This window comes from Petaurus breviceps, unplaced genomic scaffold (assembly GCF_028583685.1).
Source record: "Petaurus breviceps papuanus isolate PSGF00001 unplaced genomic scaffold, PetGlider_PUasm1.0 38, whole genome shotgun sequence".
In the NCBI taxonomy this organism is placed as follows: domain Eukaryota; kingdom Metazoa; phylum Chordata; class Mammalia; order Diprotodontia; family Petauridae; genus Petaurus; species Petaurus breviceps.
The window spans coordinates 51,306,873-51,329,522 of record NW_027186304.1 but is presented as its reverse complement, the minus strand read 5'-3'; the positions used below and the strand labels follow the sequence as shown (position 1 = coordinate 51,329,522).

General features: G+C 38.1%; 1 protein-coding gene across 9 annotated transcripts in view; it reads right to left on the bottom strand.

Moving 5' to 3' along the window:
* Window positions 1-22,009, bottom strand: part of ASXL3 (ASXL transcriptional regulator 3) — a 302,427-nt gene extending 280,418 nt beyond the window's left edge. For 4 of the 9 annotated variants that reach the window (XM_069099875.1, XM_069099878.1, XM_069099872.1 and 1 more), the window contains exon 1: window positions 21,217-21,443. Coding sequence is in view for 2 of the 9 variants with exons in the window: in XM_069099870.1 (XP_068955971.1) it covers window positions 21,217-21,270 (54 nt within the window). In the remaining 7 variants the exon portion in view is untranslated. Of the gene's footprint in view, window positions 1-21,216; window positions 21,444-21,897 lie in introns of those variants that run through there. The other 5 variants (XM_069099874.1, XM_069099876.1, XM_069099877.1 and 2 more) reach the window with 3 other exon arrangements.
* Between the last annotated feature and the right edge of the window lie 641 nt (window positions 22,010-22,650).

Genomic DNA, 22,650 nt, shown 5'->3' with positions numbered 1-22,650 from the left:
GTTAAGTGCAGGCACAATGAAAGACAAAAAGAACATACAAAGAAAGGGAGAAAAAAACACAAAAAGAGTTCCTGCCTTCAAGGAGCTTACATACTAATGGAGGAGACAACATTTAAATAAATAGGTACATAAAGGATATAGACATAAGGGAGTAAAAGGCAAGTAACCTTGGAGGTAAGGCTTAAATAGCTGCTCAAAGTTCACTTATATTTACTTTTATTTAACCTCACTCCTTGGTTTAGGCCCATTGTGTCAAGCTATAAAAATCTTTTTCAAACTTGACTATCATCTTATATGTTAACTATCCTTCCCAGATTTATATAATCCACAGCTACGATATAAACATTCCTTCTATATCCTTCCCCTGCAGTGTCCCACTAAAGACCTCTATCTACGTTAACACCAATTTATTCATTACTAATCTTTGGGCATGACTGATGAATAAGCCACAAGACTTTCTAACTATCTTATCATAAATCCAAATTACTACACTACATTACATGCTCCAAAATATCAAGAAAGACTCTACTAAATGTCTTGCTGAAATTTAACTATATTAGGTCTATAACATTTATGCCACCTATTATAACAACAACCATATTCAGAGTGGCATGACATTTTTAGTGAACTCATGTTCTCATGTTTTCCTGACATAACCATTTTCTTTGCTAAGTGATCACAAGTCATCAATTTTAAAATCTGATTTAGAACTTTGCAAAGGATCAGCATCAGGCCTAGATTTTAGAATCTAGAAATTTTGGAAACAAATACTGCACTTATACTTCTGTGGTCTTCTGTCACCTCTCTAGTTCTCCATGAATCCTCAAAAAATGTCTGGTTCTTTGGTTATATCTATAATTTCTTTGAATAACCTGAAATATTATTCTTCTGGGTCTGGAGACTTGAACTCACTTATCCCATCTAAATGAGTTCATACAATATCTTCACCTAATTATCTTCAATTCACACTTGACCATAATTGAACCCTTTAAAAATTAGGTAATTCTTCCCTGACAGTAAATGAAAGAGAAAGAAATTTAGGGGAAAAAAAAAGTATTAATACAAAATAAGATACTTTTTAACAATAAAAATTCTCTATGATTTATTAGTTTTTAAATACCACCACATATGTAAGATAGAAAGAATTTCAAAATCAATTAGCATCTGTAATGGGAATGTAAATTTTAAAGATCTTCCCTGCCCCAAGGCTACAGTGCACCTGGAATCCGGGGTGAGAGGCTTGTTTTTTAGTAGATACTTTTTGATTGGCCAGTGGGTCCAGAAGGTTGTTACATTCTCTGAGCCAGGAGAAGGCTATATAAATCCTGATTTGAGGCTTTGTTTTGGGGCTCACTTTGAGAAGTGTTCTGCAATTTGATCAAATGAAACTCTGGGAAGCCGTTGTTAAGAGTCTCCCGGCTTTGAAAAACCCCATGTTGATTTGGTATGGATATAATGGTTGGATAGTTTGGAAATCTGTCTACTTGATCTGTTTCTCTGTCTTGATAATTCTGTCTGTATACTCTGAAGTTCAGGGTGCTGACCTTTTTCCCCTCAACTAGGTAAACGATATATGTTTGGCTGATTAAAGTAAACTTGTTAACCCATTTTGAGTTGCTTTCCTTTATCAAAGCAGATCCAAGAACCTGTATTGGCAGCCACTCTGGGGACACTTGGGGTGCTTGCTGCTACAGCATCTTAAAGAAAAAGGGGAAAAATATATCAACCTCACCGGGACACTTTAACATATACATCAATACATAAAACCAAATTCCTATTGTTTTTTCCCTTTAACAATGAAAGACAGTTATGCTCAAATCTGCATCATCTCTTTTCTATAAGGAAATAGGCAATGTCCTCAAAATACAAAAAAGTTGGGAAAACATCCTTATAAAAGTTCATATGCCTTCTTCCCTTTATCTTCTTCTAACTATATTAGACAATTACAAAATAGAAGCGAAGCACAAGACAAGTTAAAACTCAGCTACCTTCTACTTCAAGTTTTTCCTACACTCCATTTTTCTGACCTTAAATGACCTTCTGATTTTGGCCCTTCACTGTACCACACTACTAGCCCTAATACTGAATGATTAAAAAGCTTACATTTTTACAAGTCTTGCATTTTATACACATAACTTATTTAAAAATATTTACATGGCAATAGTTTTGTCCAAAGCAGAAGCAGTGAATATAATTACTTTCCATTCTCAAAACTGAATTAAAGACTAATGGATTTAGACATTATTTTTTTCTGCTGATGTTCTATCTTTAGTTCTTTAATACACTGGTTCTTGGACTGCAGAGAGAATGCTGTCTAAATTTTAGAAAAGAAAACTGAAAAGTTTGTTGTGTCTTTGCTTTCAGGGAAAAATGGAAATAATATGCAATATGTATTTTTTCTTTCTCCCTTATTAAGCTGCAAGCTTGGGAGAGGGGGAAAATGGTACTTCAATTATATACACATACATGCACACACACATATACAAAGTCACAGAAGGCTGGAACTGGAAAGAGACCTTAAAAAATGAGAGTTAACTTTTTTGTATCACAGACCCCCTGTGGCGGTCTGGTGAAGCCTATGGACACCTCAAAGTACTTTTTTTTAATGCATAAAATAAATTCCATAGAATTGCAAGAGAAATCCTTTATAGTGAATCCATTATATATTCTGGACCTCAGATTCAGAATTCCTGATCGAGTCTGTCACTAAGCATTTATTAAGCATTTGCTATGTTCTAGGCACTGTGCTAAGCACAGGGGACACAAAAAGAGGCAAAAGAGAGTTAATGCCCTGCCAGTACCCTCATTTTACACATGAGGAACTGAAGCCCAGAGTCTGAAAGAACATGCTTATGGTTACACAGTATCGACAGATCTTGAACGAGAATCCTGGCCCGTGATACAACATCCTTCCCGCTAAATACTATTAATACTTAATTTGTGGAAAGGCAATAAAAATAGTAGAGTGAAAAGAAATCTGGACTTGGGAGTCAAATGACCTGGCCGCATCCTGGCTCTATCACCTTCTAGCTCTGTGATCTTCAGCAAGTCATAAATTCTCGTGCCTCATTCCCTCTTCTATAAAATAAGGATTATAATTGTTATTTCATAATATAATAATAGGATAACTTGCCTCTCTCACAAGGCTATGGCATGGAATGCACATAGCCATGTCCTCCATAAACCTTAACCAGAATTCCTTCCTTACAGACCTAGAGTAGGCCCTAAATAAATGTCTTGTACTAATTTACAAAAGCAACTAATCACCACCCCATACACTTTAAAAAGGTATAACTATTCCCACATCACTCAGAAGAGAATAACAGAACTATACTTCTCAGGTTTTATTTAGATTTTTTTTTAATTACTTGTAGGTGAGAGATACAGGATGAAAGAGATGATACTCATGATATTCTGGCCAAAATAAGGAATCAATAACTGTTGATGACCATATCAAAAGGGTCACAGGGGATGAAGGGAAATTATTCTATTGGGAACAATATTCTTCCAAAATTCCAAACAGCCCAGAGAAGAAAATTGGCATGAAAAACACTCAGACATTGAGCAAAAACAAAAACAAAACAAAAAACCCAAACTCTTGAATCCAGAAAATGGCTGCTTAAGGCATTCACAGCCATTTTAAAATGGAGAACTATCACTACCATTTAAATATGTTTTTTAATTTTAATTTTAATATTTTTTATTTTATTTAAATACCATTTAAAATATGTTCATTCTACTACATATATCTTACGCAAACCTGTTCTGCAAACTGCAGAAAAAGTCACTGTCCTAAGTATCATACAGCACACATTTTTTTATGCAGCACACTTAAAGACAAATAACAACCTATAAGTAGAATGAATTGTTTTTTTTTAATTCAGAGTAACTTCCAGGTTGAGGCAGTCAGCTAAATGAATGCCATCACAAAAGCCAGAAGAAAAAAACATCATATCTTTGGTGAGGCTTCCACAGTTCCTCCATACTAGCCCATGCAATTTAAATTGGAAGATAGTACAAAGTCTTCAGAACAACACTTGAAAAAACTGAATGAGATAAAAATGTAAATATCTGTAGTTCTCCATTACTCCATCTGTTTCCTCAACCCAGAATGGAATGGTGGTGTAGCCTCAAGGTTATTGATTTTCTATGTATAACATTCATAAACATTTTCATTCTCAGAGCTGAGAGATGCGCACTAAATGGTTACTCAAATAGCTCAGGGGATCATGGCAAGCCTCTAGAGAATCCCAGGTCACTGATATACCTCATCAAAAAATGTAGTAGGTTTCTGGGTCTCCAGTTAGTCCACAAACTTTTAAAGAGAATAATCCATATCAAATAACTAAGATTTCATTTTTAGAAAGTAAGCTTCTAGAGTAACAAGCTCAGTCCTGTTTATGAAAGTATCTATTAAATGAATATGGATACTGGAAAGTTTATTATGTGATAGTGGGGATGATCACATTACTGTTTTAATAAAATGCTACATGGTATAATGAGATGCTCCCTGGACCTGTACTAAGAGACCTATGTTCAATTCATCCTTCTGCCACTCACTAGACAGGTGACAAGTTATTTAGCAGCATGACCCTAACTTTTGTCATTTTGAAGAACATGAATATTTAAACTACCTACTTCACAAGAACACTCTGATTATTCAAAAAGATAATGTGTATATAAAAGTATTGTTTAACTGTGAAACACTATTTAAAAGGCAAGACACTGTAATATTTGCCCAAAGAAATTCTGGGTTTTTTTTTTAACTCATCAAAGGGTCTTTAATCTTTCCACATAAACAATCAAGTAGTGAAATAGGTAAGACTGGCCTGGAGTCAGGAAGACCTGAGTTCAGACACTTACCACCTATGTGACCCTAGACAAGTCACTTAAACCTATCTGCCTCAGTTTCCTCAACTGTAAAATAGTGTGTGTGTGTGTGTGTGTGTGTGTGTGTGTGTACACACAGAAGAGAGAGAGAGAGAGGAAGAAGAAGAGAGAGAGAGAAAGAGAGCGCTTAAGGCACAGTGACTATTGTTCAGTAGTCCATTTGTGGCCAACTCTTTGTGACCCCGTGGACCATGTGGTCCATGAGGCTTGCTTGGCAAAGATAATGGAATGGTTTGTCATTTCTTTCTCCAGAGGATTAAGACAAGTGGGTTAAGTGACTTGCCCAGGGTCACACAATGTTTGTAAATGTTTGGGGCCATATTTGAAATCAGATCTTCCTGACTCCAGATCCAGCACTCTTTACTGAGTCAGCTTCCTTCTACCTGACACAGAGTAGGTGTTTAATAAATGTTTGTTTCCTTCCTTCCTTAGAAATATTTTTTAAATTCAATTCTACTTTAAAAGAGGTCCCCCACCCTCACAGAACTTATCTCATTAGGGAGGTACAACATACAAATAATTACAGTACAAAAAAGCAAAACAAAACATGATATAATTTTGTCACCATCAATTTGATTCATATCAACTAGGGTAGTTCTTGCCCTGCATTCCTCCTTTCCTTCTAGCTAAACTCCTTGAGAAAGCCATACACAGTAACTGCCTTCACTTCCTCTCCTTTCACTCTCTTCCAAACCCTCTACAATCAGGCTTCTAACTTCATCATTCAATTCAAACTGCTCTCTCCAAAGTTACCAAGGGTGTCTTAATTGCCAAGTAGAATGGTGACTTCTTCATAGAACATGACACTGTCAATCAATCACCTCTTCCTTCTGGATATTATTTCCTCTTTAGATTTGTGTGACACTCTCTTTCCTGGTTCTCCTCCCACCTACCAGACTGTTGCTTTTCAGTCTTCTGGTTCCTTGTCCATGTCAGTGGGTGTGTCCCAAGGCTTAGTGCTAGGCCCCTTTCTCTTTTCATTCTATACTACCTCACTTGGAGATCTCTTCAGCTCCCAGGGGTTCAACTATCTCTGTGCAAATTCCCAGGTACACATATCCAGCCCTAGTCTCTCCACTGATTTACAGTCACACATCTGCAATTGCCTCCTGGACAAATATAACTGGATATACTGTAGGCATTCTCAAACTCAACAAGTCCACACTGGAATTTAATATCTTTCTCCTAAAACCCTCTCTCCTCCTTCAGAATTTCTCTACCACTGTCAAGGACATCACTGCTATGGTAGAAGCTCTGCCCACCCAAAAATTGTTGGGGTTTTATTATGTGTTGTGGTGGAATCATCTCAAAGAATTTGGAGTCAGACCACCTCTAATCCAAGTACAGGTGTTTATTGAGATTGACGCCTCTCATGAAGTGGGCTAAATTCCCAGAGGAACCAGCAACTTCAGAGAGAGCTGATTACACAATCAAATTTTACACAAAATGTAAGAATATGATTAATATTAAAAAGGCAGGACGTGTTTGTTAAGGGATTAGGGGATCCCCATCTATGGTTTGGTGGTTAAACATTCTGGTCATGCTGCCCTCCAATTGACTAGCTATTGTGGTACTGTCTGGTCAAGATGGATAGTTAGGTATTATGGTCCTGTCTTGGGTTAGAGAGATGATGTGATTGTGGTTGAGTACAAGAACACACCTGTTTCTGTGGGAATGGGTCTGGGGGCAGTGGCTGGGATACCATCATATGGACACACCTCCTGTTTCTGTGGGAACTAAGAGTTCAGGGACACACCTATTGGTCTAGTGAGCTGAGGCATATATGAAGAAGTTAGGGCACTGGGGGAGGGGAGGGCGCAGGTAGGTACAGTGGGCCTGCTGTTCAGTAGGCCTATAATGAAGTCAGAATATTGAGGCTATGGCCAGGTTTATTAGATTCCATCACTACCATTCTCCCAGTCCCAAGCTCACAATGTCAGTATCATCCTTGACTACTCATTCTTACCTCACTTACCCAATCCATTTTCAAATTCTGTCATTCCTACCTCAACAATAACTATCACGTCTATCTCTTCCTCCCTACTCATTTAACCAAAGCCTAGTTCAGGCCCTCATCACCTTTCTACTACACTGCTACAAAAGCTTTCTAATGGGTCTCCCTGCCAAATCTCTCTCCACTCCAATTCATCCTCCACTCAACTGCCAAGGTGATTTTTATAAAGTATAGGTGTGAACATGTCACCCTGTTCAAGGGGTTCCAGTAGTTACCTATTATCTTAGAAATCAAATGTAAATTCTGTTTGAGTTCTTTTTAACTGGTCCCATTCTTATCTTTCCAATGTTCTTACGCTATCCTTACCCTTCCGTGTACTCTATGATCCAATGACACTGTCTGGCCTATCTGAAGCTCCTCAAATAAAATAAATAAATAAATAAAATACTCAAATAAAACACTCCATTTCCAGTCTCCACACCTTTGCACTGGCTCTCCATTATGCCTGGAATGCTCTGCACCCTTACCTCCACCTCTTAAAATTCCCAACTTCCTTCAAGATTCAGTTCAAATTCCACTATCTTTCAGGATACCTGTTCAGATCCCTCCAACTATTAATGCTTTACACTTTCAAATTACCTTCATATCATATATGTGTGTATCATTCATGTACTTATGTATTACAATGTTGTATAACTCATTAGAATATATGGTTTTTCAAAATGGATAATTTTGATTACATTAAATTGAAAAGCTTCTGTACAAATAAAGCCAACATCACCAAGATTAAGAGAGAAGTGGAAAATTGGAAAACAATTTTTACAGCCAATGTCTCTGATAAAGGCCTCATTTCTTTTTTTTTTTTTTTGGAGTGTAATTGGGGTTAAGTGATTTGCCCAAAGTCACACAGCTAGTAAGTGTGTCAAGTGCCTGAGGCCGGATTTGAACTCAGGTCCTCCTGACTACAGGGCTGATGCTCTATTCACTGTGCCACCTAGCCGTCCCCGGCCCCATTTCTAAAATATACAAAGAAATTAGTCAAATCTATGAGAATACAAGCCACTCCCCAACTGATAAATGCTCAAAGGATATGAACAGGCAGTTCTCAGAAGATGAAATTAAAAGATATCTATAAGCATATGAAAAAATGTTCTAAATCACTAGTGATTAGAGAAATGCCAATCAAAACAACTCTTAGATACCACATCTCACCAGTAAGATTGGCTAAGGTGACAAAACAGGAAAATGATAAATGCTGGAGAGAATGTGGAAAAATTGGAACACTAATATATTGTTGGTGGAGCTGTGAACTGATCCAGCCATTCTGGAGAGGGAACTATGCCCAAAGGGCTATAAATAAGTGCATACCCTTTGACCCAGCAATACCACTTCTAGGGTTATATCCCAAAGAGATCAGAGAAGTGGGAGGAGGACCCGTATATACAAAAATATTTATAGCAGCTCTTTTTGTGGTGGCAAAGAATTGGAAATCAAGGTGATGTCCATCAATTGGGGAATGGCTGAACAAGTTGTGGTATATGAGTGTAATGAAATACTACTGCGCTATAAGAAATGAGGATAATAACCTGGACTTATATAAACTGATGCTGAACGAGAAGAGCAGAACCAGGAGAAATCTCTACACAATCACAGACAGAATGTATGTGTGATGGCCAACTTCAATAGACTGGGCTCCTCTCAGCAATGTAAGGTTATAAGACAACTCCAAAAGACTCATGATGGAAAGAGATATCCACATCCAGAGAAAGGGCTGCAGAGTCTGAATGTAGAGAGCAACAAACTACTTGCTTTTTTTCTTATTTTGTTTTGTTTCCTCTTTCCCACTGATCATTCCATCAATTATAATCCTTCTTTATAACCTAACTAATGATCAATGTGAAGATATTTGTAGATCCTATATTCGAGTGCATGCTGCCATGATGGGGTGGGGAGGGAAGAAGGGGGAGAAAATTTGAAACTCAAGGGACTGTGGAACTGAATGTTATAAAATAACAGTAAATAAACAAAAAAAAAAAGAATATATGGTCTTTGAGAGCAAGGACTGTTTTGCTTTGGATGGGTTTTTTGCCTTTGTATCTCCTGTGCTGGCACACAGTAAGTGCTTAATAAATGCTTGCTGACTGATTTCATGGCAGTGGCATACAAGTGAGATTTTAAAAGCTGAACTGGAATTAAACTGATGAAGAACTCAACCTTTCACTAAGAGTAACAATCTTCCAATATGCCAATAAAGATGGTTAGGAAGAAGAGGTAAACAACTGTTCATTTTCTCCCTTCTTCTCCTACCTCCTTCCCTCCCTCCTTTCTTCCCTCTCTCTCCCTCTCATTGATGTAAGGAATCTCCTCATCAATGAAATCTGAAACTAAGCTATACCTTAGAGATTTGCCTGAAGCAAGGATAGGTCAAGTGACTTTCCCATGGTCACACAGCTTGTTGTTGTTTGTCCTTCTTTCTTGAAGAAGACTATGACATCAGGAAGGTGATGCCTCACTTTCTTCTCCAGAGTCATCTGGGTCAGTGGCAACATATAAATCAACATGAGTAGAGATGGTCCTGCCACACAACTTGTATGTTTCATGTAGAACCTGAATCCAGGTCCTCTTTATTTCAAAATCAGTCCAGATGAAAGAATGCTACATTTGGGGGTTCAAATCAGAGGTGTTCTTACAAATGTTTAACAACTGGCTCTCAAAGAAAAAGTACCAATGACACTTTTAAATGTTGTCTACATTATTAACATTTTTTTCTATCACTTGAGTCTAGACAATCAACCAAATAAATTAAACCCTAATTTGTAGCATTTGCTGATTTCCAAGGTTTAAAAATGAAAATTTAACTATCAATTTACAGGTTTCAAGTTGTCTCCTGGACAACCCTGGTTTAAATCCTCCCTCTGCCAGTATGATCTTAGGCAAGTCACTTAACCACTATGTGACTCAGTTTCTACATTTGTAAAATTAGGGAGCTGAACTAGCTGGTCTAAAGGTTCCTTCCAACACCAAATCCATAATGGTTTAATCTCTTTTCCACTTGCCAGTCTATCAACTGCTATTTCCACTAAAAATGTGGGGGGGGGGGAGACGGACATAGGACTTAACTGAATTGAACATTTAGGACAGATATTCAGAAGAATATTCTATGAGAATTGTTGAACACTGGAATTCATTACCAAAATAAGCAAGAATATTTATAGATTTTCTTAAGAGCAGAGAAAACAACCATTTGCTGTCCTAGATATCCTAACTGGATATCTCAATTTAGTTCATTATACACATAACTCTATAACTTCCTCAGCAATGATTTAATCTATCTAACAAGCCAAGTCCATAGTAGTCACTCTTCTTCATCACAAATTAAAAAACTAATCTTCAAAAGGCACAGTTTAGACCATGTCACTCTCTCACCCAAAAACTTCTAGTGTCTCCCTCGTGCTCCTAGGATAAAACACAAAATTCTATAGCCTAGCATTTAAAAACATCCGCTCTTACTTGAACATATCCTTCCAGTCTATTACAACTCTATCTGCATACATGAGGTATCTTTTAAGAAGAATTAAATTCTTAGGAAAAGAATTGGTTTCATATTGTTTCCTTTACACTCCAATGAAGCTGTAATCTCTCTTTCATGTAGGTATGCCTTCCAAATGCACAGCTTTCAGCCTGTCTTTGCTTTCTTCATTCATTTATTAAGTACCTACTTTATATACCACCTTAGAGGCACTTAGTAAAGTCTTCCTAAATTGAATTTTATTGTCACATTCTGGATCTATGGATAAGCCAGAAGGAGAACCCAAATATAGGATTCATCCTTGCACTGGAGCTCCCAGAAAATATTCTTTACTTGAAGTAATGAAAGGGTCAACTAAAAGAAATTGGAAGTGATACTTATCTTCTTGTCAAATTAAAGAGTCCATCCTACTTCCTTGTCTTAGAAAGACAATATGGGATGGTGAAAAGACCACTGGGTTTGGAAGACAGAATGTGGGTTCAAATCCCAGTTCTGCCTGAGTGATCCTGAGCAAGTCACCTCCCTTTTCTAAGTCAAAACCTTTCTCTTCCCTCAAAATGGGGACAAGGGCAGTGAAGGAAAGGGAAAGCCTGATATTTGCTAAGATCCCTTCTAGCCTAGATCAACTGTTGTATAGCTAAAGAAAGCCTCTTTGGCAACTGAATGAGAGCAAAAACTGGGAATGGGAATAGATCCCTATGTAGAGAACCCTTCACTTCTGAATAAACTGTAAGTTGAGATCCACATTACCAAATGTCATTTATTTAGTCGATTCTGATCTGATTTTCTCTCATGAAGTTCAAATCAAGTTTATAGTACCAAGAATTAAGTTATCACTCTGTGCCCTTAAAAAAAAAAGTATGTTTCTACTGGAGCCCCCTGACAAGAAGCTACGTATTGCCCTATAGATAACTTTGTAGAACTCAGTTTTATCAAAGCTAAAGGCTCAAATGTCCAATCTGGTTCTCTCTCACTAGTAAATTTAGCATTAACAAGCCCTTTGGCTCTAACCTTACAGCATGAATTTGCCTTAAAACTACATATAAAATATGTCAGACTGAAGAGGGATTCAAGGAAAAAAAAGTGTCAGTATTCCCAGTGTATGGAAAAACTCCTCAGTAATGTAGCCTAACAACTTTATTAGCTGAAAATTAGCAACATTTAAACCATCAATTGCCCAGTTATTTCCTAGAGTGGGGATGGTGAGGGAACAAGTAGGAATCTAAATTCAAGCTTATAAAAGTTAATTGTTGTTCTACCACTAGAATATGTTTAATACTGTTTATGTTTAATTTAACATATTTATATTTAAATATGTTTAAGCTTATTTTAGTCATTCCCTATATGTTCTTAAGGGCTTTTCCTGACAGATTTCAGGAACTGGGGTATCACAGACAAAGACAAGTCAAAAGAAGAAAGATACAAGCAATCACAATAATCAAATAAAGAGAAATAGAACAAGAGAAAAAAAAATTTAAAGGAACAAAAAGCATCATGTTTCTAGGCTTTGGTACATTAGAGGTACCAAGATTCTGAAAAGACACTCAGAAAAATCTCAAGGAGAAAGTTTGGCATATGTGCCCAGGATCTTTTCTTAGGTCAAAGAAGGGAGGTGAAATATGCTTCAGGGATCATGATTCCCCTCCCTTTGCCCTATGCAATTCCCTTTTTCCTCCTTCAAAACTGTGGCCTGAGCTGGGTTAGGTGCAGTGGAAGCTAAGAAACCCACAGAATAATCCATCAATTGTTGCCCATATAGAAACTGTCTCACTTCTTTCCAAATTATTTCAATAGTAAAACATAAGTGAGGGAGAAGTAAACAGAATTTCAGGAAAGACCACACCGAAAATAAAGGAGTTATAATAAAACTTCTGGATACCATGGTGACATGACCACAGAGATGTGCCAAGCTCTGCCCTATTAGACAAGGATCACAGAACCACAGAATTACAGTATCTCAGAATTGGAAAGAAACTCCAAGGTCATCTAGTCCTACCTACACCTGAAAAATAGAGTACAGGAAAGAAAAATCTACTTTCAACAATTGCTGGGCACAGAATTTTTGCCACTAACAAATGATATTTATCCTACTAGGCTTCACACAAACTTGGGTGCTAAGAAAAACATATAATTTAACCCAACATGATAACGTTTCTATTTGCTCTAGATCGGTGACTTTATTGGCACAGTGAATCCCCATGGAAAAATTCTCTCCAACAATGCATCATCATCATCATCATCACATTAGCTAAAATGTATATCGTGCCCAATATGTGGTAGGGTCTGTGCTAAGCTTTTTGCACAAATATTATTTCATTTGATCCAACAACTTTGGAAAGTAGGCATCCTTATTATTCTCATTTTACAGCTAAAGAAACTGAGGCAAAGATGAAATGACGTGCCCAGGATCATATCACTAGTAAGTGTCTGAAGTCAAATTTGAATTCTGGGCCCAGTGTTCTAGCTGCCTCTAATGGCACCTGTGTTGCCTGGGAGTCTGAAATAACAGGTGACTTGCCCAGAGTCACACAGCTAGCATGTACCAAAGGCAGGACTGAACCAACATCTTCCAGACCAATTCTCTCTATTCTCTATGCTACACTACCTCTCCTACACATATACACACACATATATGTACATACATATCTATGAACTTACATAAAGTAATAATTCCTCAACAACATGCCAAGATTTCTAATCTCAAAATCTTGTTAACGTAATAGAAAGAGTGCTGGACTTCTTATAATCAGGAAAGACTCAGGTTTTTTTCCCAAATCTGATACGTAATAGCTACATGACTTTGGAACCTTCTGAACCTCAGTTTCCTATTTTGTAATATGAGGATAATAATACCTATATTTCACAATAGTGTTAAAAGGATCAAATGAAATAATATATGTACAGTCCTTCATATAATTTAATGCTGCTACATAGATGTCAATTATTCTTTTTTTATATAATTATTATTCTTTTCACAATATTTCCTTTGAGGATCCACTGGAGTCCTCAAAAACACTAGTGAGTACTATAGACTTATTATGGTCAAAAATTCCTATCATTATCAAAAGCCATAAAAACACAGTAAAGGATAATAACTTTTATATTTTGAACAACTTCTGAATCCCTCTTACATGCCTACAGAATAAAGGCTGAACTCCTTAGCCTATCATTCAAGTTCTTCTACAATCTGGACCAAACCTACCTTTCCAGACCCAGCATTTACTAGCTATATGACTAAAGGCAAGTCATTCCACCCGGTGATTCCGTTTCTTCACCTGTAAAACACAGATCTGTAGTATTTACCTAAGGGCTAAGGTTCAAATGTAATAATGCATATTAAACAATGAGAAAACCTGAAAGCACTATATGTCAGTTAATCAAAACAGTATCATCTCTTTTAAATCCCTAAACAAATTTTCTTTTTTAGGCAGATTAGCTTGCACGTGACTTGCATTCTAGCCTCATACCTTCTGCATTCTGCTCAAGCTATACCCCCTGCCTAGAATTCCATTAGAACTACCTCCTCTCCAACTCTATTTGTACACCCATCCTTCAAATTCCAGTGAACACCCTCTCCTCTATGAAGCCTTTCAGTTCCATTCAAACTCTCTATATTCTGCACCCTTACTTCCCACTACCTGGCACAATCCCTGGCTTAGTAGGTGCTTAATCAATGTTAGCTGATTTACTGTTGATAGTAGCATTTATTAAGTATCTACCATCAGCCAGAAATTTTGCTCAGATAGAGGCTACAAAGACAAAAATATAAGAGTTCCTACCCTTAATGAAGTGATAATCTCCTGGAGGAATATAATGAGGATACAAACTACTGAATTTAACACAACTGACAGATGGAGAAAGCACTACTAACAATTAGGGAGACCAGAAGGATCCATTTGAGCTCAGTCTTGAAAAGAGCTAAGAATGCTGAGAGGCAAACACAAAAAAAAAAAAAAGTACATACCAGATAGGGGTGATAACTTGTGTGTGAATACACCAAGTCAAGGGACAAAATATGGAGCTCAAAAGAAAGCTAGTCATCAAGTTTGACTGAAAGAGTACATGGAGAATAATGGGAAATAATGTTATAAAGCTAAGATGGAACCAGACTATGAGGAGCCTCAACTGCCAAACTGAAGATTTTGTGTTTTACCCCAGAGACAATATAAAGAGAACCATAAAAACTGAGCAGAGAATATGGTTCGATCTGAGCCTCAGGAAAATTATTTTAGCACCTTTTTGGAGAAAGAGTTGACAAGCGGACAGAAAGGAAGCAGGGAACCAATTAGAAGGCAATTGCAATATTCCATGTAAGATGTGAAGAGGGCCCAAACTAAAGTGGATGTAAATGGAAAGGTGACATATGCAAGAAATGTTATGGAGACAGAATCCACAAGACTAGACTACTAATGGCATAATGGGGGAGAGAAAAATATTGAGGGATAGCATTAGTTAATATTTACATAGTTCTTCAAGATTTACAAAGAGTTGTAAATACACTTGCTTATGTAATAATCTACAATTATTTATTATCCTCTCTATAGAGATAAGGAAATTGAGATACAGAGCAACTAAGTGACTTGCTCACAATCACAAAAGTAATAACTATTGAAGGTAGGTTTTGAACCCAGGCCTCTCTTGAATCCAAGTCTACAGGATGCTATGTCTCCTTGGAGGTTGTAAACCCATGTAACTTGGGGGGAGAAGGGGAGGAGAACCTGTGGCCTCAAAGTCACATGTCCTCAAGTGCAGTCCCTAGACAGAATCCAAACTTCACCCCTGGACTAGAGGATAGCTTCACCAGAAATGGATAGCGAAAAATGAATTGCTTTTGGATATGCTGAGTCTGGAAAAATAGCAGGACATTTAGGTGATGTCCAGCCAACAGCTGGAGATGCAGAACTGAGATTGAATAAATTTGGGAGCCATGTGCATAGAGAAGATAACTGAATTCACAGAAATTAATGAGATCACAAAGGAAGAGAGTGGAGATGGGGAAAGGAAAGAAGGTTCCAGAGAGAGGCTCAAGGATAGGAAATGGTCAGTGATTCCATTAAATGAGTCTAAGAAGGAATGGTAAGATAGGGAGTGGAACCAAGAAGAAGTACCTCAGAAACCAAAGGAAAAAACAGGATCCAATGGAAAGGAATAGAACTCAAAAGCAGCAGAAGAAAACAATAGCCAGACTGCAAAAGTCTGAAAAATAAGCGGGGTACGTGAAAGTAAAGAAACTGTAGATAAGTCTTTCAAAGAATACAGTACTGAAAAGGAAGAGAGATTTAGGGCAACAGCTTGAGATAATGGATCAAGTGAAAAGTTTGTGGGTTTTGTTCTTTTTCTTTCTGAAAGGAATTAGGTTGGTTTAAAGCCATTGGGTAAGGAACTATCAGAGGGAAAGAATAAAGGAGAGAAGAAATGATCAATGGTTCAAACTCCCAAAGGTGACAGCAGAAGATAGCACCTAGGTACAAGTAGAGGTTTTGACCTTGGAAAGGAGAAAAGTTACCTCTTTCTCACAAAATGAAGCAAAGAAGTCATTTGAAGTAGTAGAGGGGTTTGAGTACTGAGTGGGAAAGATTAAGGAATACATAAAAGCTGACCTCTATTTCCTCAAAAAGACAGAAAATCAGATCACCTGCTGAGAGTGGTGGAGGTCTAAAAGAAAGAAAAGTCTGATAAAGTATAATAATCAATTAGGGAAGAATAAAAGTGTTTCCAAGCAGCAGAGCAGTGAAGGTCCATCTAAAACTGGATAACATGTATTTGTAGAAGAACTGGTCTATAAAGAACACTTCCCTCCCTTCAGAGCAAGCAGCACCTTAGGAGTTGGTGGCTGGGGTAGAAAGGTAATCCTTGCACACTACCCCAACCCATACCAATCTCTCCAGCCTCCAAATTCCTAGGTCACTAACTGTCTATACCTCTCATCTTGTACTTTTTATATATTGCTTTTTATTTTGGCCAATATTTATGTGAACTTGTTTTCTCTTCCCAATGTGACCAGCACCTAGTTGACATCCAACTAATATTGATTTGGTTACACTTGATATTCTTCCAAGAATTTTTAGTAAATTATATAGTCTGTGAATTACCAGCATAGACCCACCACCTTAAAAAACAACTTCTCCAGACATGGACTGTCTTTAGCATTTCTTTTTGTCCTGGGTCAAGGCACAACAATTGGCATACAGTGGGTACTCATTAATTGTTTACAGACAAAACTATCTTTTAAGTTTTTTTTTTAAATAAGCTGTTAAGTTAGTTTTACTATGATAAAACATTATTGAAAGGTATAACTATATAAGTTAGAGAAGCACAAGTACACACAAAAAAGAAAACTCATAATAAGACAAACTCTCAAAAGGAGAAACAAAAAGAGCATAATTCAAAATATCATGTATACATATGCTTCATTTTAGGAAAATTTAGTAAGCAAAACACAAAACAGATAATGTAGAAAGGGATCCTCTAATAGCTCACATTTATATGTAATTTTAAGGCTTAAACATAGTGCCTTCCTCATGAAAACGTGGTAATGTAGATAAGGCAAGCGATATTACTCCCACCTTAAAAGATAAGTCAACAAAGTCTTAGAGAGGTCCTTTATTTGCTCAGGTTAGGATAATTCCAAAACCACAAACTATTTTCATCTTACAAAATGGTTTACAATTCTTTACAATACACTTTGCAAAAAGATCAGACAATAGAGTTTCTTTAAATGGTCAATCCCCTTATGAAATTTTGAATAGGATCTGAGTCTAAAAAAATTCAATAAAAATACATCTTTCAGCAATGCATACTGCATAAAGAGAGGCATACTTGAAAACCATCCATAAAAATGAAACTTCTTTAAAAAAAAAAAGGCAGAAAAAAGATAAACCTCTAAAGGTCACCTTGAACATAAAAATCTGAAATTCACTATTCTTAAATGAATATATCCAAACTAAAAATAAAAGTATATGCACCAAACATAAGGCTACTGAAAATCCATTTTAGTAAAATCATTTTTCCAGTCCTATTAAAACTAAAACACAGACATCTAAGAACAAAAACAAATAGGAGGGACCCCCTACTGCCAAATAAATAAATAAATAAAATAATTATCTTCAAAGCAGCACTGGCGTTCTAACCAAGGGACAAAAACTATTAAAAAAAAAAACTAGCTTCTCAAAGCAACAACATTTTTGCATGTCTAAAAAAGAATTAACCTAGAACAAATAGGGAGACAACAGTATGGTCTATGTTAAGCCAATAACAAAGAAACCCCTTAGTTCAGTAAAACAAAGTCCGGTCAAATCCCCATTTTTCACAAAGAAGCATGAAGATCCTTTCACAATGGTTTAAACTGTATTTATAGTAACAGAGTGAAGACTTGAGATAAAAGTCAAAAGGATTAAAGTCAAAGCCCCAGCTATACATAAGTCATGGTTTTGATTTTTATCCCCATTGTAGTCTACAAATATTAAGACAGAAGATACTTCCATGTGATTGTGTGATCCACAGAGACTATCCAGCCTTAGAAGAACAGATAAAGCAGATGAAAATGCATCTGGTTTGGGGGCAGACTGCCATATTAAATGAAAATGCGCAAAGTAACAACTGCAACTGCAGAATGCTGTGGGGGAGGGGGGTGAACAAAGCTGAATTTTTCAAACTGATTTAGTGCACAAAGCAGAAAAACTGCTTTGCTACTGTTTTAAAATGGCAGATTGCTAATGGCCAATACATTTCTTAAATTACATTGGCCTGTAATGAAAAAACTATAATCATTTCTCTCTTCCCTAAACTGAGTCAATGTATATCTCTCTAAATTTACATGTACACATACACATATGCACCCATACAGTCATTATAAGAACACATTATTAGCCTGATAGAGATAAAATGTTATTACTCAATAACCAGTAACTGACTATATATATCGGAAAGAAAACCCCCAGAGGGTACCTCACAGTATGTAGCTTCTGAGACATTATAATTTGCTTGAGAAGTAAGAGAAATTCTAGTTTTCTGACAAGGTTTTAATTGCTCCAGAATTTTACTTCTTCCATAGTTTTTCTTAAGAATGGAAAGCAAGTTGTTACATTTAGACAAAAATTCATGGATTTTGCTTTTTAATGTTTTCAACAAGTTCTGGGTCACATTTCTATCAATCTAGTCATTTTTTGCCCAATTGCTTGTTTCTTCTCCCTTCCACTCCCCAAGGACATTAACACAAAACTTATTCTCAATATATTCATTTACATAGTTTGTCCTCCAAAGCAAATCATTGGGTTGCTTGTGTTTCTCCTGTATGAAACATTACTTTTAAAACCAAACAACTAGTTATCCAGTAGGGTGAAAGAATAAAATCTCCCTTAAAAGAGTCAACAAGAGGAAATTAAAACATGTAACAAAAATATTTCTTCTATCAGAAGTATGAAAGGGAAAATTCTTTCTTCACAACAACAAATTAATTCTACTATTCATTTCTAACAGTCAAAATGGTTTGTTTACCATGTAAGATCTAGAAGATGGTATGAAACAAGAAAATACTTCTTTACCAAATAACCAAATTTCCTCCTAAACTCAAAATAATTGTGTACATGTCAATTAAAAAAAAACTTTTAAATAAAAAAACTTGCTGTTTTATTCTAAATATTTTGTATCAAATGTCAAATTCTGAACACACACATTCACACAAGTATCAGGGGAAAAACTTGTACCAAATTGAAAAATTGCCATACCTACTAGGTTCAATATGTCTGGTAAAAATACAGACATCTGGTCTATCATTAATTCTTTTGTGTTGTTGATTCCCAATGTGTCTATTCCCAGCAACGAACTTTGCAAGGAAAAAATTCAACTCTCAGAAAAGAACTGTGATTTGGACATTAATTTCAAGACCTTAATTATGATATCTGTTACAATTAGATCAAATAATAGGAATACCACAGTAACCAAAATGGAAAAATTTACTCATTGTATATTGATGTCTACCGTAAGACCTTATAAGAATAAATGTATTTACTATTCAGGAGATATTTCTGAACAGGCATATACAGCTAACTTGTGCTCATTATTTTAGAATATGTATCAATCACATCATTGTTTACTTGAAAATGCGTCTGGGTTTTGCAATAAGACTTTACTGTTTTTCCAAGAAAATGAAATAATGAATCATATAGTCCTTCAAACAATATAAACTATGACTTAATGGGCAAGAGAATTGTGAGTACTATACTATGCTCAGCCCCAAAATCACCCAAAAATCTACAATCTAAGATCAACTTGAAAGTTACTGGTTACATACACTAAGTTCCATCTATCAAATCCATCCAACAAACAATGCTAGTTAAGTCAATTACAGCTGAGGCAAGAAACAGCACTGTATACAATACTGCAAAATAAAGTCAGGAGGAAACAAAAAAAAAGACCTGGAGACAAAAATTACCACTATATTAGGGCTATATTTAAACCATACAATTTGACTCCTGGAGTGGGGTGGGGTAGGGAGCAATAAAGGCCTCTTCTTATATGCCTTTGCTAGAATCAAAGCCTTTAAAGATACATAATGGCCCCTTCAACAACCACAAAATATCTACACTGTACATAAATGCTCTTCACACACAAAAGGTAAGCATTTAAAAGCTCAAAATTAACTGAAGCTACTAAGTGAAATCATTTTTACGGAAACTCCATAGCATATTTTGGGTGTCTTCTGATTTTTTTTTTCGGTTTTTCTTCAATTTATAACAGCAACTAAACTTTGTGGACATGTAATTTATGCAGTTGAACTAGAGAAAGGCTAAGTCCCACGAGACACACACTGTACCGAAAAATCCTTTCAAAGAGAGAATGAGTTTCACAGCTTTCCTTTAAAAGAAAAAACAAACGCACCAAACCAAATGATAGTGCCGCTGCTGCATATCTACTATAGACACATTCTTTCAATAATCAAAACACGAGATCGTAAAGGCTACGGAGGGACCAAAAAATTAAAAACCGCCAACCACAGGCTGCAAAATCCTAACTGTGAAACACACCTATCTGGATCGTCTTTAGAACTCTCCACCGAAACTGACCCTGACCCAACTTCTCGGGACACACACTGTACACACGTGCACAAAATGTACATCAAGGCATGGAACAGAAGCACAATGCCCCTAAACACACATATACTGTACACCTCCACACAAAGTATGCAGACATGATAACACAGGACACGGTACACATGCACTCGATGTCCCCACACGCATGCATACACTGTACACGTACCGGACACAAGGCACGCAAGTGTCCGTGTCGGTACTACACACACCATGCATGCATGTGCGATGTATGGACACGCAGCCTGTACATACATACGTCCAACACAGACTGTGCACACGAAGAGAGTTATTGATGAAATTCCAGGGGGTGGAGGGGAGGGAGAGGGAGTGGTAATTGCCACACAAAGGTCTGGCGAGCGGCAGAAGGGAAGTGGAGAGGGGCGAGTAATAAGCGAGTAGATACAGTCACTAAAGCATAGAAAGCAAACCCCTGGCTGTTATTCTCCGGGATCAAGATGGGGGGGGGGGGGGGGGGGGGGGGGGGGCGGGGGCGGGGCGGGGGGGGGGGGGGGACTCCCGTGAGTTCAACCACTGGCCCCTCCACGCGCGCGCAAGCACACTCACTCACACACACGATTACACACTCCCTTACACACATCCCCCCCACCCCCAGCGATCTTGATCCCGGAGAATAACAAAGACTCCCCCCAAACACCCTCCCACCCACCCCGAGGCTGAAGCTGAGGCTGAGGCTGGGGCCGGAGCCCGGGGCGGCGGGACCCGGCGGACGGGGGTCTGCGGTCTGTACGTACCAGGCGGGCAGCTTCGGCCCAGGTGCGGTCCTTCTTCTTCCTCTTGTCTTTCATGTTTGCATCTCATTGATGGTTCTGATTGTGACGTGGGGGATTCCACGGGGTGCTCGGGGCTCGAGCGCGGAGACAATGACCCAGTGACCCGGTGACCCGCACACGCACACCACACACACACATACACACACCACACACGCACGCACGCACACACACACTGCGGGGGGGAGGGGACGGGGGGGGGGGGGAGGGGGGCAGAGCGCGAGCGAGCGGGAGGCGCGTGAGTGAGCGAGGGCCGGGAGGGCGGGGGCGCCGGCGCCGGGGCTGGGCTGGCTCGCGCTGGGGCTCGCGCACCGCGGCCGCAGCGGCAGCGGCAGCAGCACCGGCGGCGGCGGCGGCTGTGACAGCTCCGAGGATGCTCGCTCGGCTCACAACAATACACTCTGACGTCACGGGGAATGGCGACCGAACATAACACACACTCGCACACGCTCACGCGCGCGGGCATATACACTCGCTCATTCACTCCCTCACGCGCACAGCCCCACAGACACATCTGTGCGTGCCTCGCGAATCCGGCAAAAGGACGCGCCGACCGCCCCCACCCCCCCAACCCTCGCGAGACCCTTGTTCACCAAACTCCCACCCTAAACATCCCCCTCCCCCCAAAAAAATCACAGACCATACCTCCCAGCAGGCTGTGCGCCCCATAGCCCACCGACAGCCCCCCACGGAAGACGCCTCCCCGCCGCCCCGTCCTGCACAACATGCACGAACACACCCCCTTCGCTACTCATTTAAAACTATCTGTAAAAGAATTAAAAAATTAAATCTCTCCCTGTGGATTGTAAGAAAAAACCCAGGCTTTTCTGGAAAGAGGAATATGAAAAGTTGATCACCTACAAAGCAAAGAAAAATGTGTCCGTGTGTATTTACATACATAGGTACATCTATTCATATACAAATACAATATGAGGCTACACTCAAGCCTTTTAGAACACAATTTACTGCTTTCTGAACTCATTTGAAAAGTACAGTAAAGTATATTAATAATTATATGAGCCGTTTTTAAGGCCAAAGAAAGTTATATCTACTTTTTGAATTGATTTTTTTCTCCAGAAGGTATTGCCTTATGTCTCTGGTTGAACTGGGCCTGACATGCCAAGATCTCAAAGTTTATTTTACACCTTCCAACTTCTTTTATGTGTGATTTGAAGCTATGGAACAACAACAATAAAATGTGTATGTACAAGGGACCACTAGGAAGCCAGTTTTTATTTCTGAAATGTTTAATACCTTGCTTTATAGAAATGAGATAGATAGATACTGGTTTTTTTTTAAGATTTCTTTGCTTAAACTGAACTAACCTATATAAGGAGCATGGAAAGCTAAACAAACACTAAATCAGATAGCGATATTTCAGTATTAAAAGAGAGGGGG